At 40.1% G+C, this 27,311-nt stretch overlaps 1 protein-coding gene across 1 annotated transcript in view; it reads left to right on the top strand.

Moving 5' to 3' along the window:
- The window catches only part of CRY1 (cryptochrome circadian regulator 1), a 35,841-nt gene extending 9,435 nt beyond the window's left edge, over positions 1–26,406 (top strand). Inside the window, exons 2-14 of the mRNA XM_075210186.1 lie at positions 12,026–12,134; positions 12,325–12,467; positions 13,042–13,226; positions 16,107–16,195; positions 16,896–17,036; positions 17,740–18,051; positions 19,190–19,341; positions 20,002–20,204; positions 20,521–20,616; positions 20,917–21,003; positions 21,690–21,758; positions 22,467–22,574; positions 24,518–26,406. Of these exons, the coding sequence (XP_075066287.1) occupies positions 12,026–12,134; positions 12,325–12,467; positions 13,042–13,226; positions 16,107–16,195; positions 16,896–17,036; positions 17,740–18,051; positions 19,190–19,341; positions 20,002–20,204; positions 20,521–20,616; positions 20,917–21,003; positions 21,690–21,758; positions 22,467–22,570 (1,690 nt within the window). The 3' untranslated portion in view covers positions 22,571–22,574; positions 24,518–26,406. The remainder of the gene's footprint in view (positions 1–12,025; positions 12,135–12,324; positions 12,468–13,041; positions 13,227–16,106; positions 16,196–16,895; positions 17,037–17,739; positions 18,052–19,189; positions 19,342–20,001; positions 20,205–20,520; positions 20,617–20,916; positions 21,004–21,689; positions 21,759–22,466; positions 22,575–24,517) is intronic.
- The last annotated feature ends 905 nt before the right edge of the window (positions 26,407–27,311 follow it).

The raw sequence follows: 27,311 nt of genomic DNA, 5'->3' as shown, positions 1-27,311 counted from the left end.
GTAGTCAAGGACTAGAGTTAAGCAATCCTGACTTAGTGGAACAACTGACATTTGGTGCTTCCTGACCAGTGTTTGCTCACGTGCTCCATGGGTCTCCTGTGAGGTTTTCCGTTAGCTGTATGGGAAACAAGCTGTCACCGTTTCCCAACTGATTGTATGTCATCTTTTTGCACATGAAGTTATCATAGGCTAAAATAACCTGTGTAACTCAAACTATATATATATATATATATTTTTATATATATATATATATTATACACACGCACAACTGGAACAAACCCTGATACTTAAAATATGTATTATGTCTGAAAATGGCAGCAGAAGACTCAGACACTGCCTTTATCAAGCAGATCTCCTATCCTAAGTATCAGGAGTTATTACTGCCAGTTGTGGTACCTAGCGTGATTGTTTTAATTGGGCAGAAGAACTAATCATTTTTGAATAGTTACACTGTAAAAGTAGCACCAAAGTATTTTCATCCTTTTGCTTTATGTATAATTACTGATGCAGGCATGTATTGAGATTTGCTGTCCATATTACTGTTAAACTCATTGCTCTACTTTGACAAATATTTGCCGTGCATATACTTTGCATTTGGAGGTTTTTTTTGTTTTACTGCAGGGTGAATGGTTTTTAAATTGGATCAATTATAAAAGATAGAAAATAAAATTAGAGCCGCTATAAGGATCTTTGATTCCTAGGACTGACCTGTTTTTTTTATTTAAACTTTTTATATGCAGAGATGAAAGACAATTGAAAGAATATGCCCATAAAGAAGAGAATAACATATACTTGAGAATCCAGGAGTATGGCTGTATTTACATGTGATATCATCATTACATATTCAGATGTGATTCTCAGATCACTTATTTGTCTTGTGTACTGTTTTTCATGGCACAATGCAAAACGTGTATTAATGTTCATTAAGGTTAAACTGAAGCTTCGTGCAGCTTGTGCTGGTCTGAAGTGCCTTTTACATTTGCTGATTGTATTAAATGTTTCATTAGTGATGGTTTTGCACCTGGCCTTCCTTGAATTGTGTACCCTGTTGAATACATTAATTACATGTAAAATTCATCTCCAGCATAAGGATTGGTAGCTTCAATCCTACTTTGTGCTCTCATAAATATCCAACAATAATACAATCTGGTGTTTGTTTTTTTTGCACAGCAGAGTTCAAATGTGCAGCTAGGGTTTAGGCTTAACAGAAAGTATAACTCGGGTTTAGATAGAGCCTGTGGCTCTCCAGCAGCGTTCATACTACAAGTCCCAGCATGCTTTGTGTCACTAGATTTATTTTTAGTTTCGCATTCGATAAGCAACACATTGTTGCCTATTCTGGTCGTAATGCTGCGCAATGGTGAGTGATGTGGTTCAGCTAGTCTGAAACAGTCGCAGAATGTGGCTTCTTAATGACTGCGATAATGATCATGCGGAAATCACTGGAAATGTTAAGATGATTGGTGTGTGTGTGTGTGCGTGCGTGCGCACACACGCGCGCGCTTGCACAACTTCATTAACCAGCCCGGTCACACCAGAATTGATCCAGTTAATGGGTCAGATTACTGAACAACCGGATGACCTAACATGTTTGTGACTGTATACGTTAAACTGGCCACACAGGCAGCATGTATCGGCAGTGAAGAACTTACACATTCCTGTTGGTTCTGTGTCAAATAATGTCTGTGTGGTGGTAGAGCAATATGTAATACAGTAAGCGCACTGTGACACATCTCAGGATTCCTGTATTGACCCATTTTCTCTCCTCATGGCTCCCATAAGCTGATGATGGGGAGGAGAATGGCAAGAATGTGATTAAGGGGACGTGAATAGTAGCTGCTTACCATGAAAAATTATGTGCGTTTTATCAATTTTCTTGTTTGACAAACCACCATTTTTTGGGGGGTTTGAAACTTGCATGGGCTCATAGGATTATGTGAAGTAACAGAAACATGTTTGCATGTGGATTAACTTTGGAACCTGTGCTTAATTTCTACTAAATGTGTCCTCTAGCAAAATATATCCATCAGTTGTCCTGCAAATTGTAGTATTTGAAGCGCCAGGCCTCAATCTATGGCTCCTACTAGCAGAGCACAAACCTGCCATCAGGTGTAAGTGGAGGAGAGTGAATTGCGTTTCACGTTTTACAGTTCAAATAGCCAGATATGAGGTGGGCCCTAGGTGTAGGCCAGTGATAGGCAACCTGATGTACTTCAAGGTCCACACGGCCCTCAATCCTTCATGAGGGCAGCTTGTTTCTCTAATTGCTGTATTAGTTTAAAATAATAAATTTAATCAAAGAAAAGGACATTTGTCTGTAATATATTAGCAGGCATTATAAACAAGTGTTACAGCTATAACAATCGGACAATAAAGCAAGAATGAGTTAGGGGTCACAGAGGTCCACTTGTTGCCCACCACTGGTGTAGACGGTGGACTTCATAGGTCCAGCCCACTAAAGTTGGAGTCTGCAGGAGAGGTACGTGCTAGATACGATATCTAGCAGAGTGTATGTAACAATGTAACAAACTGAAAATATAGGATAGGGATTACAATGGTTTTCTGTGGGGTTTGAAAGGCAAAACTGCATTTTAGCAACATTTTTAAGCTGTATAACATCTAATTTACTTAAATAGGGAATGTTTTTGCATCATTTTTTTATATCGTTTAGATGTAACAGTTGATTGAATTTCAGACATGTTTTATTGTTGAACTATTCATTCGGAAACACAAGTATTCTAATGATTGTCCTGCATCACTATTTCCTTATTGTGTCATTAAAATGAATGCACATCATGTTCTAGACTTAGGAATGTATTAGTGAGATGTCTTGCATTTCAGATAGTGAGTGGATGAGATGGCAAACTGAGGGGGGAAAAGAAAGAAAATGGCCACCAGAGGGCAACAAAAACCCTTAAATCACAGTGCAGAGGAGCAGGGTCTCCCACCAAACCTCTATTAAAACAGTGTGCTCCAAAGTATAATGAAAGTGGAATTGTCATATAAGTGTCCATTTTTGTTCATTTTGAATGTTGGGTATGTTTGCCACATTGAATAGATTATAAGGTTCATTTTGTTTCTTTGTTGCAAAACTAAACTTTCATAAGTCATATATAGCAATGTGTTTAGTGAAAATCAGAAGACAGAACCAGAATGCTTTCTTCGTCTGCTAAATCACACCTACATGTGGGTTGCCAGTGCGTATATACCCAGCTAGTCTACAGATGCTCTCTTACATTAAGGACTCGTTAAGCAAACAGATCAATACTTCTCTTCCTCCTTCCATCCTACTGCGTCATTCTCCCACAGATCATACAGGAATAACAGGCTCTTCAGACCTGCATTGGACTGAAGCTGGAATAGTACATAATTCTAGTCTACAGGACTATGTAGTATGAATTTCCTGTTTTATAACCTATTTTATTTGTGTATTGTTTAGCTATTAACAAACTTTACAGATAACGGTCATTTATAGTGTGATTGGCATGATAATTGGGAGAAAAACCTGTAGTGTGTATCCACCTGTTTTGAGGTTTGATCGTTTGCAATCCATATTGGCTATAACAGTTGTCGTATGAGGTTTCCAGATAAAATATGTTACACATTGATGCAGTAGTTCCTTTATTGGACAAACCCTCATAGATGGTAAGGAGATGAGTACCTGTGTTACACGTGGCAAAGTCTATATCCTGTAGAGTTTTGGTTTTTAGATACTGTGCATTATTGGAAGGTTGTTGGTTTAACAAGCTGTGAACAAAGGTTTGTATGCTGAGAATATGGTGTGCAGGGTTCTGTAATCCCTATGTTGGCGACCTTCTCACACAGGCTTACGGCTGGCAACCCCAGAATAACTCTCTAACAAGACATACTCGCTAACCCGGCCATGTACCATTAGGCAAACACAGCTCTTAGTTTTCAGGTCTATTTAAGTCGCCTATTTCATGAAACCCTGTTAGTGCTGCTGTTACACTTAGAATTTTTAACAAAGTTGGTTTTGAATTCCTGCAACCATCTTTTAAAGCACTCATTTAATAAGTTGTATTACGGTAGTGTAAAATCTCATGAGCCCTTTGCATCAGTCTGTACCACTCTCTAAATTGGTTTGAGATCTATGCTTTCAAAACGCAGGCAATACAAAGGGGAGATTGACAGTTGTCTGCAATTTTGAAAGAGTATTTGTTACACAAAGGTCATTGTCCTGATTTCAGCTCTTGTCTGCACCTCATAAGAACCTATGTTTTAAGATTTATATTTGGCACCAGAGGTTCTGACATTACCATTAACGAAGAATTAAAAACAAACGTGTATGTATACTAGAAAATAATTTGTATTAAAGATTTTTGTGAGCTCTACTAGTGGCGTCCGTGAGATAGGACACTGAATTCCTAGGCTAAAGCTGCAAGACTATTGCAGATATCATTCAGCACACAAGATGGCTGCCTCCACTGTGAGAGTCAACAGATACATTGACAAGGACAATAAGTGGAAACATTGTCCAAAAATACAATTTTTGTACTTCATTTAACATTGTAGCCAGTTATTTTAAGGCTGAGTTGTTTTTTGTTTTTTTTTCTTTGCAATTTAAAGTTTAGTGCATGAGACCATGTGACGTTCACAGGCTTACAGACCTTAAACTGTGTGAGTCACAAGCAGTCCTTAGTGGTCCCTTGTTATCCTCCACCTGCCTATATCTGCAGTAAGGAAGGGGAGTGATGCAGTTGAAGACAGGGATATTTGGGGTCCCTTGAGGGGAAGAAAAGACGACCCCCAAAAAATGGTGCTTAGAGCTGTTTAGCCGCAGGAGTTATTATTGTTTACCAGTCTAACATGGCCACCGAGAGGGGTGTAAGTGGGAGGAGCAGTAAGAGCCTGCAAGTTCCATGCTTGTGTCTTTTGTATTGGTTTGTCTAACCACACCCCCTGCATCACACAGCCCCAGGCTTTTGGGAGGGGAGCTGAGGGATAGGTGTTTGTTTTGTTTTTTCCACCCTAGGCAGGTGAATGCAGCAAACAGTCACTGAATAAACACAAGGATGTTCTGTACAAATATTGATGTAGTAATAACTGTCTTTTAAATGGGCTACTCTAATAAAACAGTTTCCTTTAGCACCAATGCTCAGTGCTACCATGTACCTGTTGTCTACACAGCGTGAGCTGAACCAGCATTAATGAGAATGTGGCCTATTCATTTGCTAGGATCCGGTGACGGCTGTGATTGCTGCGGCTGTCCTGTCACACGTCTCCTTCATCGTGGTACAATCGTTTCTATACATGTCCAGACTGTAAAACATGCAGGTCTATTTCTACTTGTGGCTTTATGGCTCTTTAAATATCTATATTGTCAATGCTAATAAAGTTAAGTGTAAAATGTGCTGATGTCCTACTTGGTAATTTTGTATCCTTTATTACAAGCTTATCCTTTTAAAGTGTGGTTTGTTTTTGTTTGTTTTTCTTAAAGTATTCCATGTTTTTGCACATTTCTTCAGATTTGCTAATTATCACAACCTGAGGGAACCTACTGTCTTTACTTCACACCTATTTTGTCCTAATCCTACAGAAAAAGCAAATAATTGAGCATAGTTACTCAACCTTCTCATGTAAGCTGCAAAGTAGGTCAGCGTACTGGAGCGCCCGCTCCCCCTGCTGGTTGCTATGAGCGATGACCTACTTTCTGAAATTGTTGTGACATGGAGAAATAGTTTAAAAGGAAAACTGCCCTATAAAAGGCAACAAATGGTTTCAGGTGGAGCCTTGATTTTTATCTAAATCTGGCCTTGCTGGGGTTATTTTTGTGCTGTAAATTTGGCTGAAAATAGCTTCTTGTTTCCCTTCGCTAAATGGATGGCCTATTATATGGCATGCCCTGACTATTTTGTCTGGACCACAAAGGACAATTGGGGCAAGGGGGCTCTTTATCTGGTCTTTGTTCAAACTCAGCCCGTACAGCGTTGTATAACATAGCCTTATAAGGTGTTTAATGTACACGGCCCAACTCCCAGATGCTGCAGGTCACTGATTGAGATAAAGTTCTGGAAGGAGTTAGATTTCCCTGGTCTGAGTGAACACTCCTAACAAAGTATAAATGAATGTATAAGGCAGTGATTACTCTTTATGCTACTCCTATAGAAAAACAAAGTGGTATTATAGAGAAGTCGGCATTATGAAGAGTGAGAAGTTATAGAACTGTATTCGTATGGGTTTCTGTGCAGGGACTAGTCCTGGTAGAACTGCAACTTTGCAACGACTATTCAAAGAACCGGTAATACTAAAACTCAAAACTGTTTTATGTATATACGGACTGTAAGAGAGGGATTTAGGGCTGACAATGAGACTTAAGCATGCGTTTAATATGCTTTTCATGCATTACGGTTTTACCAATACAACATACGTCGAGAGATTTGCGAAAATCCCAGGGATTCTGCCAGGAGAGCAGACTTTCCTCCCGGAATTCACCTCTACTCTTGTAAAGTGGAGATTCTTGTAAACGTTGCCCTTCAGGATGATGGATCCCCTCAGAAAAGTAGACAAGTGTGCAATGCAATATGTCGTACTACTAATGTATATTAGCACATGACAAATACGGCGGGGGGTTTTCCTCATTTGTCTAAACCTTCTTTTTTTTTTTTTTTCTTCACACAGTAATTGCCTGAAAAGCATATTAAAAATTAGACAATGATGTGTTTGGCACCATCCCACCATAGTGCTTTCATGTGTTAAAGTGCTACCAGCACAATGGATTGTACTGACAGGGATGCACTGTCAAGTATTGCACCTCTAATAGGTTTTATCTATTCTCCCAGCATGGACGTGTGAGTGAGCTGAATGGTGGAGCTGAGGCTTTGATTTTTAGAGAACAAGGTTTTCATCATTAGGTTTGCTACAGTATTTACAACATGACGTAGGTTGGCTGAGCACCTTTTATATACTTATATCTGGGTTCTCCCCAGAAAATTTTGCCAGCCGGGTGGCATTAGGAAGTAGCCAGGTGGGGGCAGTTGTTATACTTTACAATAATAATGGAAAAATGTTGGAGGTTATTGCCCACACCTGCCAGGACTGGTCGTCAGTGGTCTAACACTGCTGGCTGTAGTGCTCACATTGCCTGTTCTAATGGGAGAAACAATGGTTTATTATATTCTATTAGGACTGTTGGGCTCCAAGAGCCGGTTGGCAAGTAAAAACAGCCGGGTGGAGCACCCGGGAAATAGATGGTGGGAGAACACTGTATATAGATGTGATTTTTGTTCCAGTATTTTACTTGTAGGTTACAAGCATGCAATAGACTAGACTCTGGTGGCAGCCTGCTTGGTTGTATCAGTGCGTGGTGTGATTGCTTGCCCACAGTACCCAAGACACGGAGTCCTGGCTTAACGCACACACACCTCTGATTAAATTAGCAGTTCAATCCTCTTACTCTGTAATTTGTATGACTGCCAAAGAGATTTGATTTGAGAATCGCTAGAACATGGGGTACTTTTGCAATAATTATTTCATTGCTTGTATTTTTTTTTTCTACTACTTCACTTATTTTTGGATGTACTTACTTTTATAATCCACACAAAGGTCTGCAAATCTCCATCGCATGTAATTATCTAGACTTATTGAAACACTTGTCAGTTCTGTATTCACATAACATGTAATTTTATCAAAGTGTTTCATCCTCTAAACAAAGTGAAAATCTTGCTGCGTTGTTCTGAAACAAGGCGGCTTATTCTGCTTGTCCAGGGTGGCTGTGTTGTCTCCGTGGCATAACGTTGGGCTATTTGGGAAGGACAATCTCCATATTTATATGGCTACCCACTATAAATAACCTGAAAACGTAAGTTAATCAGCATTGGGTATAAGTCTCTTGTTACTCAGTGTAATGCCTGTTCTGCACTTGTGCGTCTGGATGGTCCACTTAGCGCTCATCTAGGTACATGCCGTACTCTTGCATCTCATCAGGCGCCTTTGCAAACTACAAGTGCGCGTAGATATGCGGAGTGAAGGAGAAACTATACAAAATTATAAACATCTCAAAGTCCAAATTTCCTACCGCTTTAGAACCACGACTTTCATTATATCTTCTTGGGGGGGTTCTTCAAAAATGCTGTTTGTTAGGTAAATATGTGGCTTAAATTAATTACTGATGAGGGGACATTGCAACCGTCTTGCATTTATGAGCAGCGTTGCACTAAGCTATAGCCAGGTATCTGAGGAGCAGGTTTGTGCCTAAATTCTATGTTCGTAAATAACTTTAATTGTCCATTTACCTCTGCAATTTACCAGTGAATGTGTTCCTTCAGGTGGACAGTATCATTTAAATGAGAAATAAGTGTAAAGGGCGGATTAATAGGGACATTCAGTCCTTTGCTGATCCCTATACTTATAATGGGTGTATCTTGTACCTTTCAATCAGAAATGAAGCACATTGCTGGGCACACTGTCCCCAGTGTAATAATAACCTTCAACCACACAATAGTGACTCACGTAATGAAGACTCTGCCAATGTCCGCTTACACCATAAAGGAAGGTAGACTGAGCAGTAAAAGAGACTAAGGGGTATATTTACTAAACTGCGTGTTTGAAAAGTGGAGATGTTGCCTATAGCAACCAATCAGATTCTAGCTGTCATTTTGTAGAATGTACTAACTGACAGCTAGAATCTGATTGGTTGCTGCTATAGGCAACATCTCCACTTATTCAAACCCGCAGTTTAGTAAATCTAGCCCTAAATGTGAAAGGGGTTAGTCCTCTGGTAATAGGGGGACTTTCATGTGACCATTTTCAGAGCCTCTGCCAACCCTCAAAACTAGGCGACTTGGCAGACCCTCAAAACTAGGCTTATTGGAGGTGTTTCCAGCTACTGGTAACATGGCGGCGCACCTGCAAAAACACTTGGTGGGCAAGTAGGAAGCATTACAGGTCTGCAGATTCTGTGGTCAGTAACCCTGATGGTTTCCATTTAAAGGAACATATGTTAGGAAAGTATATGCTGGGTAATAGGAGATCCCTCCTATTACATTGTGTATCCTTTTTTGTATGTGCTCTATAATGTTGAAGTTGGAATTGTGTGCCAGGATACCTGCATGAGACGAGCGCTGTACTCTCGTATCCTAGAGTTTAACGCTAAGTAAATTTAGAGACAGCGGCTTTGATCTATAACCGGATTAATTATGGGTCCAGAGTCTGGGAACGGACAAATCTTGTTCTAGGTCATGAACTAACAGTACATAACATCTAAATCTGTCTCAATCCAATGCATACTTAATCTTCTGTATAGTTTTGCCTTGTCCTAGAATACGGCTTTATGCCTGTGTTCAAATGTGTATAATCCCCTGCATGAGCCTGGAGTGACTTTGTCATTCAGATGATAGGCTTTATGTCTGCACAGCACAGCTCAGATGTCTAATAACATTGCATACATTAATGGTATGGACACATTCCTGTGTACAGTACATGTCTGTGTATACTTAATGCAATATATAATTATCACCACTTTAAAGTTTTTAAGTTTATTTTTATATAGGCTAAATGTGTCTTTACATAATGGGATCAAGAAGAACCCTTGGCAGTAACGCCAATAATACCATCCTGTGTGGCCAAAATAGAATGAGCTGTTGGTGGCTTTCCTTCCACCCACCCGCAGGAGTTAGGTGCTACCTGCAGCTGCCTCTTGCTCAGAACAGCACATTGAATGTGGCTTCATACATAGGGAAGTCTTATGGAGCATACACACTTCAACGTGTCATTGGGCTCCATGGACAATTGCCCGAACATGTTTGTGTTTAATATGTCATCCGAACAAGAATGATATTGTACTGTCTCATTCGGTACTAGCAGTGCTCCTGAGACTCTGCTACTACAGGAATTTGTCCAGGTATCAAGACAAGATCCTGAATTTCCTCTGAATGCTCAGATGGAATTAATCACAACACCTGGATTGTCACAGTTTAGCCAACACTGCATTAGGGGGTACTTAGTGTAAATGAACATACTATAACACAGCAGGTGGGTATTATTAAAAATAAAAAGTGTTGTTTTGTTCCCCCAAGGGCAGTTTTTTTGGGTTCTTTTGAACAGTGATAACTTTATTGTAAAATGTATAAACAAGTTGACAGGTCAGGAGCGAGTCCAAATAATACACTGTACTAATCCCCCCAGCAGACAGAATGTACAGTCTTGCAGCTAATTGTTGTACATTCCGCAGAGCAGATGTTCCCAGAGAGAAGGGGCATTACATGAGTTTCTAGGTCAGACTGTTTGTACTTTCTGTGTCTAATGGACCATCTCAGATTGTTCTGTCTGTAGTTTTACTTTGTTCAGGCCATCTAGTCACCCTCAAAGGGGGTGACACTTCTTTTTTTTTTTTTTTTTTTGGGGGGCAGGGGTGAGATTACTAGAGCTGTTAACATAGAGGGAAAGAAAGGTAACCTGGACCAATCATTTTTGTCCACCAGTCCATTTTTAAAATGCTCCATAGAGGTAGTAGAGGTAGCTGTTTTAGTGGACTATACCAATATTCATCACCATGCAGCCGTTAACGGTCACTAAATGTCTCTGAGTTTATTTGATACTAGTTCTGGCCTTTTCAAACCCCTTTCCAGGAAATGCAGAGACGAAGTAGAAAAGAGAGTGTGGGAGAGGCTTAATGATGATGTGATGCCGATCAAGTGAGTGGGTTAGTTTGCCATCAAGCCACACCCAGCAGTAGCCACTGATGCCAGGCGGGCATCCTGAGGTAATTCAGATCATCACTCCCTTGTCACTCTGTGTTATGTGACGTGGATGGGATTTACATCCCGTTCCCACACCTTGTGTAAGCAAGTGTTCTCCAGGAGGGTTTCCTGAACTCTCAGGAGTCTCTGGGAGAGTTGGCCACTATGGTTTACTTGTTAAATAGACTATACCCTCAGGATGGCTGCCTTCAGTGTGTACGTGACAAGTGTGCTCCTTTATTACATTCAGCTGACACATCTAGCCTAATATGGAGATATACATCTGTTGTGACACTTGTTTTGTGCTTTAGGTGTGAATACTGCAGTTGTTAAAAAGGAATGTTTGTGAGAATCTCTTACAATCTGTGCTGGGGCATTTAACAAATAAATAAACAGAAACAACTTATGCAAGTGCTCTTTACCTGTATTTGGTGAATACACTCAGGCCTCCTAGTAAAACTTAATTTTGTCTTTGCGCAGTAGCATGTGTGCACTGTTGGTGTGTATTTACATAGAGATTCATAATCTTCATTTGATCATCCATCTTCCCTCTGGTCATCTCATTTTTACATTGCACTGACCTTTTCATAGATAAATTGGGTCACACTTTGTTCCTCGCTGTCCTCCTAGCGCCCACGTGTCACTGTGTTGTTCGCTGAGCTGCACCAGGTGTGACGGCAGCTCTCCTCAGTAGTGTGTGACCTGCTTGGTGAAACTAGGCCAGCTCTTCCACGTAGAATACACAGTCTGGGTAGGTGTCTGCATGTGCAGAAAGATACGGCCATGATGTCAGAGATGACCTCGAATAACGAGGATGTAGTGCATGTAAGTACACATGCCTGATCTGATCGATCCAGCCAATTATACAATTCTTCCCATTAAACTAAAAAAAAAAATGCTGGTTAAGTAGCTAGTAATCCATTACCAGAGGGCTCTCAGCATGTCCAGAGGCTTTTCTGGATATCTGTAATGGGTCAAACAGTGGTAGCAATGGAGAAGACACTGCGAAACAACAAGCCCGTTGATGTCTGTGACCGTATTGGTGTCCTCTTGAAAACACGGAAGATACCGTGCCTGTAACACGGTATCTACCCCCATGTTTTGGGCACATTCAATGACCTTGTGAATTGAGCCCAATGTCCTATAATCTACTGTACATGTCTGGTATGTTTCAGAGCGCTGTATGTACTGTACTGCTTGCTCTGGATGACTTGTAAAACCACAAGCACATTGATTCTGTCACTCTGATTGTAATATTGTTTTGCTGTTTGTTTGTTTGTTATTTTATATTTTATTCTACTAACATGTTTTCATTTTGCTCTGTTTAGATTCCTGCTGCAGTGTCTGGAAGACCTTGATGCTAATCTGCGGAAATTAAACTCCCGCTTGTTTGTGATCCGTGGACAACCTGCAGATGTATTCCCTCGGCTCTTCAAGGTATGTTTCTCAGCATTGTCTAGTAACTTGTTTTATTGACGTCGGTTGTTGCGTCTGTGACCTAGATTATTTTGCGGTTCCATCTTTAACAAAATGTGTAGAACTGGAGCACAGTTTATGAAATCTCTATATGAAACGTTGGTGTCCGTTGCATAGAAATAATGCAGTGTACTCTGTATCCATCTTCCAGGAATGGAAAATCAGTAAGCTGTCTATTGAGTACGACTCTGAGCCTTTTGGAAAAGAGCGCGATGCCGCAATCAAGAAACTGGCGAGCGAGGCCGGCGTAGAGGTCATTGTGCGCATTTCGCACACGCTGTATGAACTGGACAAGTGAGTAACGTCTCAGAGTTGTGCAAGTTCCTTGAAACCAGTTTGTGGTACTGGTAACTGAAAAGTTAGTTGGGGATCAGTGTTTCCTTCCCAATTCACTGTTCAGTTTACCTCCCCTTTTAAGAGGATTGGTCACCTAATGTGTATCTTGGCCTCTAATGTTGCTACAACATTAAAGAGAACTAGGTGCATTCAGCGTAACACTATTGAATAGACAGCTGGATGGAAACTGAATATTCACGTTGTTCCGTCCCACCCCCCAAGCTCTGATTTCATGTGTTATCATTACAATGACGTGCACCTCCCCTCTCCACGTCTGTGCGTCGGCAGTGCACCGAGTGCGCAGTATGGTAACGGCTAGACTTATGCAGACACCTACACTTCTTAGTGATGGAATGCATTGTTTTTTATTACTGTTAATAGTAAAACATGAAAGGCCTGATCACTGTTTTTCCAAGTTTTGATGGTAAAATTAAAAATGCCCTTTAAGCTTTATCCCCCTCGATTATTGGTGTCTGTTTAGTATGTTTTTTATCATTAAAACAGCTATTTTCTTATTTATTTCTTTGTTTAGGATTATTGAGTTAAATGGCGGGCAGCCTCCTTTAACTTATAAAAGGTTTCAGACGTTGATCAGCAAAATGGAGCCCCTGGAAATCCCGATAGAGACCATCACATCCGAGGTCATGAAGAAATGCACAACCCCCGTGTCCGATGACCACGATGAGAAGTACGGGGTTCCTTCTCTGGAAGAATTAGGTATATTATTGTATACTTATTGGTAACTCGCTGCAATGATTTAGCGGTAGTTGGGATTAAGGTCGATTCAGGATTATTATATTGAATATAATGGGATTTGCTTTCTTTACCGTGTCTGAAGCCCCAGGTTGTTCTCTAACTCTGTGTCTACTACGCAGACCCAGCAAATCTAATGTAATACGCACTTTTATGTGGAACCATTCATATGCTCCAAAATGCTGTTTGTATTGATAAATTAGATCTGTACGTTGCAAAACAAAATGTTCATGCAGAAACTCTTAATATCCCTTGCTAATATTAGTTGGAGTGCTGGCTGATTTGCACAAGTTAGTTTTAGAAATGTTGTTTAGAATACTTTTGACATTGGTTCTGTTTTATTTCTCTTGTTAGTATAAACCTGTAAACAGTTTCTGGGGTAATGCTAAAATAATTTTCTGTATTCTGAACTTACATTTTCCTTATCGCAGACTATTTTGTCAGTAAATCGTTTCACACATGACTGTTGGTTTTTAATTTGTTTTGTATGTTTAAAGTATTTTTAGCAGTAAAAAAAATTTTTTTTTTAACCATCTCACATCTTAATTGGCTAGAGAAACACCATAGAGCACAAAGGTGTACAGATAAAGACATTTAACCATTTTCTTTTAAAAAAAAAAAAAAAAAAGTGACTCCCCAGCTCCCTCTGGCTTTCATATCTGTAAGTGCACTCTAAAAGCCATATTAATTTTAGGTATATATTTTGGTGGCACATTTTATATTCTTAAATCCCACATGTATAAAACATGTTGGGTTGAGATATTAAAGTAATGTCAGCCATAGAGCATGGAGCTGGTCTTGCAGTGATTGCTTTTCTTTCTCTGCATATGTCTGCTGCATTCCCTGTAATATTTATTTTGGGTATTACCTGGCACTTATTAATACATAGTACACACTATTTTCTAACACTCGTTCAGAATGGATGTGAGACCTATTGAATATTATGCTACGTAGGGAAGGTCGGCAGATGTCTAATTTTGGAAGAAAAAAATTTGCAAAGAAAAACTGTTTAACTCTTTGGTGCCACATTTACCAGCAATGGGATGCATGTCCGAAAAAAATCTCACTCCCGTCCTGCAAATAATTAAAGCGTTGCATTGGCAAGTAATTCTAAATTACATTGCTGCATCCAGTACTGTAATTTGATCAATTTTAAATTCGTATAGCTTTTTTGGTCTGATAGAAAAATTGCAAAAATAATTCTGTACCAAGGTGTTACGGCAATTACTTAACTACATCTTGAGGACATTGTGCTGCCTAACCAGAGGGTTCAGCTCTCAAATAAACAACATCGTAGTATCTCAGGAATACAGAATCTCTGGAACGCTTTCTTTCTGAACTGTAATTGTTGTAATTGTAATTTCTCTAGGAAACACAAAAGGCTGAATTTAAGAATTAAGATATATTTTTCACTTACTATTCTTACCAAGCTTCTTTTGCCAGGAATTCAATTAGACAGAGTGCTCTGGCGCCCTCAGACCGCAGTCTCACAACTAGTGGGGTTGCTTTCTGTCCGCAAGACGTCTCAAATGGAAAAAGGGCGGTTGCATCACTTACCGCTGACTTCAGCAAGCTGGTGATGCCAACTGCTCCGACACAAGCCGGAATCATTGCAAGGAGGTTCATGGTCTGATAACCCAATGAGAAGGCAGCACAGGTGGGGTTGTGAATGTTTCTAAAGACCTATGGGGTAAACCCACAGAGCAGTGAAGACGTCCATAGCGTTTGTTTGTTATCTAACTTGTGTTCTGTTTTCTACCAAACAAAACAGACTAGAATTCCTGGATTCTTATACAAGAATAGAAAATCTCATCTTAACCCTATTCAGGACTAAATTACTAACTGCTGGATTTCATTCAGGCACCTAAAGCAGAGCTCCGTTTTTCCCTGGGCTACGTGGTTCATCTCACGGTCCAGGCAAAAATCGGTGCTGTGTGTTTCTCTGGAGAGAGGGGTGTGAGCTGGAGGACCAATCAGAAGCTGCAGTCATGGAGATTGGTCCTTAAACTGGCAATAAATGCTTGTTCCCCCTCTGTAGCCGTTTTAAAGTGGCAGACTTATATATTCAGCCACGTTGGTAGTGCAGCATGAGATGCTTTTGCGTTCACCTTCAGATGATACTTATATTTTTCTCCATGCCCTCATGTAACTTTTACTAAATACATTGCATTATTTTTGCGGTTTTCAGTCATGTTTGTGTATCAGGCATGATTAATCATTAGATATGCCCTTTGATATGTTCCAAGGCTCTTCAGCATCCAGGCTAGGAAGCAGTGTCCTATTCAATGGCAAACAGTAAATAAATAACACTGCATAATAGACAATACATTGCTGACCGCACAAAAGGCAGCCAGAAAGATGAATCCATTATCTAGTAGAAGTTACATTAGGACATGTGCATGCCAAAAATAAACATTCATCTGAAGGTGGACAACCCCTGGGTATTATATATTCCTGTGGTGGGTTAAGGAATACAAAGTATTATTTAAAGTCCTGAATAGCGTTAAGCTCTGTGTTTTAGTATGTGTTCTGTCTGCCCTGTTTTTTTCACACTATTTAGCACTAAATATAAATAATAAGAATAGAGCAGTAAAAAAAAAAAATCTTGCTCTAAATTTTAACCCTTTCATGCCAGGAGTCAGATTTTGATTGGCGAGTGTCCCTTTGCCGGAAATGGAACAGCCTCGACTGCTAGCCCCAAGGAGTTAACGTGTTGACCGATTCTGGAATCTAAATCCGTTTACAAACTGTTTTTTATGGTTATGAAAATAATGCACCATCATGCGTTAGTTGTCTTCCTCTTTCTCATGCAACATAAAGTCATGTTCTATAATTATCCATTAGGTTTTGACACCGAGGGATTGCCATCGGCTGTGTGGCCTGGAGGAGAGACTGAAGCCCTCACTCGCTTAGAGAGACACTTGGAGAGAAAGGTAAGTTGGCTGTACAGAAGAAAGCACAAAGTCTGTTGCACCTTTGCTCCGCCCCCCGATGATGTCATACACTTCCTATTGGGCCACATCCCCAAGCTGTGGTATTGTCAGATGATTGTCATACCTGAATAGGAGTGACAGGATGCCTCTGTGAGCGGATATTGAGACAGACTACAATGGAACTCTTCTGATGAGATTTGGGAATAGACACCTTTAATAAAACACGTAATCCTCTAATAGGCAAATTATACATTTATCTTGTAAATATTTCCATTAGATCAATACATAGTAAAACTAAAAATACAGTTGAGTATAAGGGTGTGCTGTTTCTTGCAGTATGAGTAGTCATTGGCAAGAAGTAAATACACTCTAACCTCAAGCATATTGTTTGCCTAATTGTACCTAGTACAGAGCAAAATATATGCTAAACAGTTGTCTGTCTCATGTCTCTACATAGGCTATTAGCAGTCTTTGAATTAGAAGGGACAGAAGAGTTTTTGGAGTAATAGGTATTCTGGGTCCGAGATGAGTTAAGCACTAACACTTATATTAAAGCTGGAGAAATTGCTGCATAATTAATATTACCAATGTCCTAATATTTACATTAGACTTATACAAATGGGGGGTACGTTTAATGGCGGTTAATGGGATTTTATGCTTCAATGCCATCACAAAACTTGACAACTATTTTCCTTTTAAGGCATGGGTGGCAAACTTTGAGAGGCCTCGCATGAATGCCAACTCCCTTCTCGCAAGCACTACAGGACTTAGTCCTTACCTACGGTTTGGATGTCTCTCCTGTCGTCTCTTCTACTTCAAATTAACAGATTTGTACAAAAAGGTAAGTTGAATAAAACAGACGTCGGCAATAGAACTAGAAACTTCATTGCTATATATTATAATTTTTATATTGTTTTCATGTTATTTGACACTGTATACTCTAAAGTGGACCTGTCGTGCGGTTTCACAAACTTTAACATCAATAGTGCAGTCTGGGTAAAAGCCTACTCGCAATATAAAAAGATCGCTCTGTTCTTGAGGAAATTCGCTTGAGGGCTGTCCTGTGGGCTAGAGATCATGTCAAGCTAATTACATGTGATCATTCAGAGCCAATCAGAAGCCTGTGTTGACAGCTGGCAGACCTGTGATGTCACGGGAAGCTTCTCGGGAAGACACTGAGCATGCTCCTGCCGGTGCATGGGCTCTTCTCACTCTCATTAATACTAATAATTACTTGTATCTGCCCAGAAGATTTCTCACACATAAACAGGACTTCTCTGAATAGACAACCTATACATAGATCTGTTCAAGGTGTAGTTACCTTGTCTACTTTATTAGGCTTTTACTTGTTTTATATGTCACACCCAAGGAAAAATGCAAGTTAAAAATCTTTGTATCAGCTCAACAAAGGTAATAAATGTAATCTGTACATGTAAAAGATTTTATAATGGCACAACAAATGTTTATTTCATAGCTGGTGAACATAATGTTACATTGTTTACTTTTATTTACAGAAGTTCTGTCTTTCTCCCTAATTTATCTAGGTGAAGAAAAACAGCTCGCCGCCTCTCTCTCTCTATGGGCAGCTCCTCTGGCGAGAGTTTTTCTACACCGCAGCCACAAACAATCCCCGCTTTGATAAAATGGAGGGGAACCCCATATGCGTTCAAATTCCCTGGGACCGGAACCCAGAGGCGTTGGCAAAGTGGGCGGAGGGGCGGACAGGCTTCCCGTGGATCGATGCCATCATGACGCAGCTACGACAGGAAGGTTGGATCCATCACCTGGCGCGGCACGCGGTGGCGTGCTTTCTCACACGTGGGGACCTTTGGATTAGCTGGGAAGAAGGAATGAAGGTGAGAATTTCTCCTGGCTTACAGTAGCACGTTATTCCTAATGCACACTTATGTCCCCACCTCGATCTGCTCCTAGATATGGGGGGGGAGGGGGTCATTTAAAGTTCAGCATTTGTGCTTGTTTTACCATATAGAACAATTCTGGAAGATCCACACGTACATTAGATTTTTACTTTTCCATTAATATGTATTAGAACCGAGATTCAAATAACCCAGTTATGTACTACAAGGCTGTCTCGTTTAAGTATGTCATGACCTCAAAAAAACCATGTCGGTATTGAACACAGCAGGGCAGGAACAACCTAGAAAACCAAAGAGGATGTCTGTATCTGGAAAATCTAATCGGCCTATTCATGTTTTATTGGGTCAGGCTTGAGGATCGAGTGGCGCGTTTTGGGATTCATTGTCAGGCTTTGTTACAAGGAGTAGTTTGTTTGGCTTTATTTGTTTGTTTGTTTTTTTTGGGAGGGGGGTGGGGGGTTCCCTTGCATATTTTTTTGAATAAGGTACTTTTTTTTTCCTGTGTTGGCTTTCCAGCTTTGCCACTTTTATAGCAATAAGAGAAAGCAGCGAGTCAGGGAAGTGATGTATGGAACGGTAATCTATGGTCTGGTAGTTGGAATGTTGAATTATGATAAACAGCTTTTGTCATTGAGAGCTCAGAGAGTCCGTGTCTTGTAGGTGATGGTGAGATGACATTCTGGTAGATTTATGGGGGTAGGAAGAGAGGTGGACAGGTGAAACATTGTATAGGGCAGTGGTCTCTATGTTTTTTGTGACCGATTAATGCTAAAATATTATGACTAATATTGTAGTCATGAAAAAAAAGTCAGATCCAATGAATGTTTAGCAATGTATATTTCACTACTTTTCACACTAAGGAAAATACATATTACCATTCTGTGTCTTACTAATTCTTGTGCATTCAGACAAATGGTGACACGCAGATTTGCCTCGGCACACACAGTGGGGATCGCAGATATAGGGCTTTTTTACATGTCGCATTCTGTTTTTAAACTGGGCCGCGGGTGCATTGGCTGTCAGTGGTGTACTTAGTAATGAGCTCTCTTAGGCGTTACTATTCCATTAGCTCATGTCACAGTGCACTAACTGTGGCCGTTGTGTTGTCTGTGTGCAGGTCTTTGAGGAGCTCTTACTGGATGCAGACTGGAGTGTAAATGCCGGCAGCTGGATGTGGTTGTCCTGCAGCTCATTTTTCCAGCAGTTTTTCCATTGTTACTGCCCGGTTGGCTTTGGAAGAAGAACCGATCCCAATGGGGATTACATTCGGTAATTGTTTTTCTGTATTGTGTTACCTATTATTTACTAATCTTATGTCCAGATTTGCTCCCATACTCGGCATTCAATTAATATTTTCTGAAATAAGCAGTACATTGAGAGAGACCATAGACATCATTTGTATGACACTATTTTTGCTTTCCCTTTCTAATGTGTCTCGCCAATCTTATATGCGGTTAGCTCTCGCTAATAACCGTGGCATCGTTTATGTAAATGAGAGGCAGGAGTTACACAGGCCACACACTAGTTGGTCCGTCTACTCAGATACTTACATGTGTGGCACCATTTAGTTATAGTCTTTGTACGACAGCATCTTATATTTATTGATCAGGATTTTTGGTCCCTTTTGGACCCATACAAGCTGTGATCTGCGGCATGTATGAGAAGCTTTAGATTATTGCCATTTGAACTTTAGGAAGCAAGATTACAAATATAATATGTTATGGTTTGGGGGGTGTTTTTTTTTTCTTTTAACACTCACTCAATGAGACTGGGACTGACTAACCTGCAGTTACGGAATGGGACTGCTTAAAAATCTTTCTTTAGGATTCAGGTTGTGAACATGTATTTATACCACTTATTACTGGACATTTATGAAAACTAGAATAAATCTTCATACCCTAATGACATGCGTTTTATGTTTGTTTTAAGGCGTTACTTGCCGATTTTGAAAGGCTTCCCACCGAAGTATATCTACGACCCTTGGAATGCTCCCGAGGCAGTGCAGAAAGTTGCAAAGTGTATTATTGGGGTACATTATCCCAAACCAATGGTGAATCACGCGGAAGCCAGCCGTCTGAACATCGAGCGGATGAAACAGATTTACCAGCAGCTGTCCCGATACAGAGGACTTGGTAGGTTGGACACGGTGTAATCTGTTGTGTGAACGGGGTTCTATGTGCTACTGTATAGTGTCCACCCACCCTCCACATTCATCCCGTGGAACCATCTATAGAGTTGTCTGTGACTTTAAAGTTACAATTATACTCAATTGACAACTTGCAATCTGCACACTTCTCTTGTAGTATCTGCCACGTCTCTCGCTGTCCAGTCCACCTTGTCACGTAGATTAGCACTTGTCTTCTTTGGAACAGATGTTATTATAATGCTTATAAGTTGGATTGGTCTGTGTTACATGGTAATAATATGTTTGGTTTTCTTTTTTCCCAGGACTTCTAGCATCAGTGCCTTCAAATCCAAATGGAAATGGTGGTCTAATGAGTTACTCTGCAGGGGACAGCATGCCTGGCTGCAGCAACAATGGGGGTAAGTTTCACATCAACCAACCCGCCAGGATGTGCCCTAGTAATGTCACTCCTTCCTAGGGAATTGATTGGCCGCATTCTCACGAATATTGATTCAGCCAACAAAATGGTTTAGGCTTTGGTAAATGAAGGTTAGATCACAGCGATAGTCCTTAGTGCAAGGTTGAATAGTGATGAAGAGATTAATCGAGACTACAAGCAGTCCGTGTAGCATGTAATACTATCACTCTCTGTTTCACGGTCTCTTCATCGGAGATCTGTCGTAGTTCTATTGTATGACGTAATCCTGCTTTTCTTACAGGGTCCCAAATGGGGGCTAGCGAGGGGAACTCTACCGGCAACTCCAATAACCAGGGAGAGACTCCTTCTGGAACTGGAAGCTTGCAAGGTATTACTTCATCTCCTCTTATAGTAATTTGTGTGTACTCTTCAACATGGCCGACGAGGCAGGGAAATTAAAAATTTGTTTTGTGGCAAGAATTTTCTCTTGTTAGTCTTTATTTGTACCAGGGTCTGTCCCGCTGAGTCAGGCATATCTGTTACCGCTCAGTAGTTTACACACGAGAAAAAATGGGCCGTTTTATGGTTCTCCCCAAAATAAGGTTAATCTGTGTCTGCTGTGTTTGCTGCATTAGGCAGAAACCGTATTCAGTGAGTAGTAGAGTATTTTATAAATATCTGAAGTGCAAAACTTAAAGTACAGTAATAGCAGCTACATTCAGAAGGCTTTAAACTTCTAGTTCAAATCCCAATGTCTACCCATTGTGCAATTGTCTTTAACAAATATAAGGCTATCTATTATTATTATTATTATTATTATTATTATTATTGTAGTTTTTTTTATTAAGGGACCGCAGTGCTCTGCAGCGCCGCACAGTAGGGAAAACGGGACATAAAACAGGCTGTTTACTTTGTTCTATTGAGCTCTGAGTGGCGCATGATCATGTAACTGAGTTCTGTATAATAAAGAACCCTTGAAATTCATAAGAGTAGGTTAACGTTGCTCATTTATGGAACAGAGCTTATTAACACTGAATATTTAATTGTAAATTAATTGAATGTCGTTTCTCTTAGGTTACTGGCAGGGGAGCAGTATCCTGCATTACAACCATGGAGACAGCCAGCAGTCTTACTTAATACAAGGTAGTTAACGTTTGTTTGAAATAAATTTAATTTGCTTCTGAAAACAAAACCTCAAAATTACAGTGATGGTGTCTTCTAGTGCTTGTGCGTAGTAGCTGCACTTAACAGACTAAATGATCTTACTGTGATCTATAGATTTAGCCACCACCTCTAGGGCACTGCCGTTCTATCAATACAGCAGTGTCACCGTATGTATTGTCCTGATCAGATTCTGTCCCAATGCATGAGATTGGCAGGAGAGAGGGTTCCAATGGGGGGGTCATTCATTAGATGGGGGGGGTCATTCATTAGATGGGGGGGGTCATTCATTAGATGGGGGGGGTCATTCATTAGATGGGGGGGTCATTCATTAGATGGGGGTCATCTAGTATTTCTGCTTGTGCAATTGTGCTTAATCTATCGTACAGCATTACAGTAGCTGTGTTCAGTGCCCATAGCAGATTGAGGTGTGGGTTTGGGGAGTAGGTAGGTAAGTACCCTCTGGGGGGAAAAAGCCAGACCTTTTTTCAAAGCAGTGTCACATGGAGCTTTTGTTGATTACAATAAGTCGTCCAATGTCTAACAAAATAATAACTTTTGAATAAAGCATAAATTAAAGCTACGGCACAATCCACGATACGGCCTCGCCCATACTTGTCAATAAATGCAGAGGAATAAGGTTTTTCTTGTGCCAGTATGTGACAGCAACGTATATACATCTGCCCACAGCCAGGAACACGATGAGCTCTGTGGTGTCTTCTGGCAAACGTCACAACCCAGAAGAGGAGACGCAAAGTGTTGGACCTAAAGTTCAGCGGCAAAGCAGCCACTAACCTGGTGAGTGTCTGTCGTGCTGGTACTTTGTCTGTTGTTCCTTCCTGAGTTCTGTGTTTCCATCTGTCCTTACATGGGTCACTGCCCGGCAGCAGACGATTAGCATGTCAGTCATGCTAACACATGGGGTACTTTGAATCTTCATTGGATGGAATTTAAAAGACCTTGGAGAGGGATTACAGCTCCTATCATAATCCCCCTGCAAAATCCTGACCTGGATTTGTTGATTTAATTTTTTCCTATAGACAATGCCATCCAAGCATACACGCACAAATCTCCGTACCATCCACATTTATTTATATAGTGCCAACAAATTCCGTATCACTTTACAATCGCAACAAACGCGGTACTAAAACAATACTGGATAATACTGACTGAGAGGTAAGAGCTTACAGTCTATGGTAATCACATGCCTACTTGTACATCACATAATAGACGTATTAAAGGACCTTGTCCTTGCTCTAACATTTCAGGCTTCAGTGCTGCACGTTTTAGTGACCTTATCTTCTGTTCCAAGGTTTGTTGGACTTTTTGTTTTTTCGGCTTCATTTGGCAAATTTTAGAAACATTTTGCAAACTTATTGGAATGTTTTTTGTTTCGTTTTACTAAACCCCACAGAAAGCCGTCATGCGATGACCTGTGGCTTTTCTAGTGTTATGAAGCTGTAGTAGAGCTAATTCTTCCAGTTGTCACACTCACGGATTGGTTGGAGAAAGATAGCACATGATTATACATTCTGCATATTAAACATGGACTGCATGTCCAAGGAAAGGTTTTATGGGGTACGTTTATAAAAGGGGAAAAAGTGGCACACACTTTATTTTTCCCCCGTAAAAATAAATAATTGACAAAAGTGTTGGACCATTAGCGATACGTTTTGAAAGACATTTGTGCAGGAAATGTGGGGTCATAACTGCCACGTGACTGAGGCTTCTTTCTAGAACGGGGAAATAGGACGTTTATTAGATAGATATGTGCACCCAATAGCCAGTGAGGACTTTGCAGATGACCAGCATAGGTGTTATGGGTGCATTGTCTGCAGTCATAGTAGTGATGGTATACGGGTAGTTGTCAGCTCCTCACTGGACTGTGGGTTAGGTAGTAAAGTCTAAGATGCTTCCACCCACTTATATAACCCGGGTATATTGACGGGACATTCAGTACACGGCTATAACTGCATGACAGCAGACACACACTCTACCCCTCTCGTACTGAATGGGCCCAAGTAGAGACCTCATGTAACTGACTTTCACTTTTATACCATATTCACCATGTCTGGTCTGGTACCTAATAGCAAAATAGCATTTCCCTGTAATGCCGACACAACACGAACCTCGCACCTCAGTATTTCAGCAGCGGACTCTGTCCTCTTCAGAGAACCCTTAATGTGATGTTCAGAATTTCTGTAATCCCAAGTTTATAAAGAAGGCAACAATTCTCTCAGGATCAAACGCTACTGGGGGAGGGGAGCCTCTAAGGTCTGGAGTGTGTGAATAAGCCAATTACATTCCAACATAAACACGACAATGCCAAATTTGTTTTGTGAGCCACAAAAATACTTTTTTGTCTAATAGAGTAAATTGTTGTGTGCTGATTTTTATTTATTTTGAGTAGTGCATTAAAATAGAAGCAGTAAATGAAGTAGCCGATAAACTCTGTATACGAACAGGGTATGCTACTAATTTCATCATGAATATAATTATTTTGCTGGGTTTTAGGTTACCATTAAAATATATGCTACTGTTCATCTGGACCTGTTGTCTCCATTCGGCGGAGGCAGCCATTTTGTGGTCTGAACCCACGTATAAGAATGAGGTTACATGAATATTGATTCGGCCTACAAAATGGCTGCCTCCGCAGTGTAGGAAATGGTGCACTTTAATGGTGGTTGTGATATTAACCTTTTTTCTTCTTTTTTTCTTGTACTTCTTTCTTCTCCTTACAGATGTTGGAAATCTCCAAGTAACCTGAAAATGACTCTGTTCTCTGGAGTTTGTGTGTAAATATAAAATAAGAGAAAAGAGAACAGTTGTGGACTGTTGTAAGCTTTATTTATCGCTGCATTTCTATTTTTATCTTTTTACATATTTCTGTTTTTTGTACATATTTCTGTAAGTATTTGTTGACGATTGCTTTACTATTGTGTAAATATGAACATATGAACTAGGTATAGACTATTTTTTTTATAATTTCTGTATTGCAAGAAAAAAAAAAGTATAAATAAAAGTAACCCTATAATTGTTACCCTTTTTGTTTTTATCGGTGTTCAATTTTGAGGCCTCTTCATTAAAGTCTAATTAGAATCACCTTGTTATAAAGTATGATGGCCGCTTACTCGGTGTAAGAAGCCATTTTGCGGGCTGAACCAATATTTGAGAATTCAGCCTATGAATTCACTATGAAGCAGAGACCTAACACAGTTCCTGTGTGAGGTCTCTGCTTCAGTCAGCCATTTTGTGAGCTGAACCAATATTCATGGATGCACAGGTTACTAAATCACTAGGGACTAGTATGCCTCACCAATGTCTTTAGTTCTTAAGGAATTGATAGACTGAACATTGGCTTAGGCTGCAAGATACAATTCAGAAGTGGTTAAAATAAATTTGTATTTGTATTTTTATTTTATTTCCGGTGTTCGTTTTCCATCACAGAACTCCGTCACTGAAGTGGGTACAACCCATAGCAGATCAGGCTACAGCAATGATTATTTAATTAGAAGAGCGTGTTCTTAAAGTGATGGAAAATGTGTGTTTTTATTCTTAAAAGCATTTTTCATAACATGCGTTAATGTATAGTTTTACTTAAGCAAATTAGTTTGAAGCCCTACCCCTCTCACCGGAAGTCCGTGGCCTCTTAATTGCTCCTTTCCAGCCCTAATTGAAGTCATTTCACAAATTCAATGATTAACTTAAAATGCAAATTGATCCATAATGGGGGGAAAAAAAAGTTTAGGATGATTAGGGCTTCGGGCAGCATCCTCTACAGACCAACCAACATTAATGCTGGTGTGTATAGGACAAATGTTTTCCAAAAGCTTTTTCTCGCATATATTTTGTTATGATAAGCTGATATACCTTTATACAGCCGTCCGTACATATGTAAATATCTTGTTTATGAATGAAGATATATATTTATGTGCATTCTATTTTTCTCAGCCTTGTAATATATGTAATATAATATCCTACTGGGGTTTCTATTCAGAGAGGGAGGAGTGATGTCTCTGATATAAGGGGAATAACATAAGAACGCAGATATATATGTAATAGTGCTGTTCTTAGTTGGGACAAGTGAACCTAGAATGCAGCGTATAGCACAAAGCTTCATATTAATACACTCTAGAAATGACTGAGATTAGAAGACAGATGTTTGTTCATAATCTGATTTTTAATGAGGAGGCCCACATTTTACAATACAGATTCAATGGGATAACTTTGTTTTTCTGCATTGTATAATTGTATGTTGTTCACTTTCCCGGAGTTTCTTAAGGTAGGCTGCAAGTGGCTCTCCAGCTGTTTAAGAACTATGCATGCTGGCACTTGTAGTTCCACAACAGCTCGAGCTCCACAGTAGCCTAGTTTAACTGCTCCCTCGCCCAAGTGTCTCAAATCTCATTCTAGTCTGCTGCTAGCTGTTCTGGCAGCCAATGATCCGATGTCTTTTGGGGTTTGTTTTGGTTTTTCATGTCATTAAAGAACCTTGGCTTTGTACCTTGCACGCATGCCAATATCTCCTTATATCCTGTACTGCTGTCATGTACCGTCATCTGTACACCCATTGCCTTTTTTATTTTTAAACAAAATCTGCCCTTCTAATAAAACAAAAAATATTTTACAAGCTGTGTACTGGTTTTTGTTCTTTAAATTAGTAGACAACTATCACCAGTTAAAGTAAAGTTGTTTTAACATTAAAGTGTCAGAAATACCTTAAATTAATTTTGTGTTGTCTAACAGCCCTTGGGGAGGTTGTCTATGTCTAACCCTCCTATACACTGCTGCCTGTAGGCTGGAAGCAAGGACTAAATCACATCTGACTGTGGTAGCTGCACATGGTGAGGGAGGCTGAACGGATTTCGACCTATTGAACAAATGGAGAACTGCTGCAAACGAGCTGAGCTTTATCGCCATAGTGGTGGAAGGAGCGACTAGAAACTTTTTGCTCGTCCTTGCTGCAATTCTATTATGCAAACCCTTTGTTAAGTTAAAGCTTAGACTAGAGCTCCATCATTATCACCATTTATTTATATAGCGCCACTGATTCCGCAGCGCTGTACAGAGAACTCGCATCAGTCCCTGCCCCATTGGAGCTTAGTCTAAATTCTCTAACATACACAGACAGAGAGGGAGACAGACACTAGGGTCAATTTTGATAGCAGCCAATTAACCTACCAGTATGTTTCTGGAGTGTGGGAGGAAACAGGCGCACCCAGAGGAAACCCACGCAAACATGGGGAAAACATACAAACTACACATAGATAAGGCCATGGTCGGGAATTGAAATCATGACCCCAGCTCTGTAAGGCAGAAGTGCTAGCCACTAAGCCACCATACTGAGTGCACAGTGGCTAAGTGGAGCTCTTAATTTTCTAGATAAAGGACAAACAGCATGTTGGGGCAGTTAGTATAAATATACTGTTAGTTTTGGAAACATTCAAACAGTGCATTGGTGTAGTCATTACTGATTGGCACATTAGAACAAATCCACAGGTGGTATAATTATTATATTTGTGACCTGGAAAACCT

This window comes from Mixophyes fleayi, chromosome 4 (genome assembly GCF_038048845.1).
Source record: "Mixophyes fleayi isolate aMixFle1 chromosome 4, aMixFle1.hap1, whole genome shotgun sequence".
NCBI classification, from domain to species: domain Eukaryota; kingdom Metazoa; phylum Chordata; class Amphibia; order Anura; family Limnodynastidae; genus Mixophyes; species Mixophyes fleayi.
Note: the sequence above shows the minus strand (reverse complement) of the source record. Positions and strands in the feature narration are given on the sequence as shown.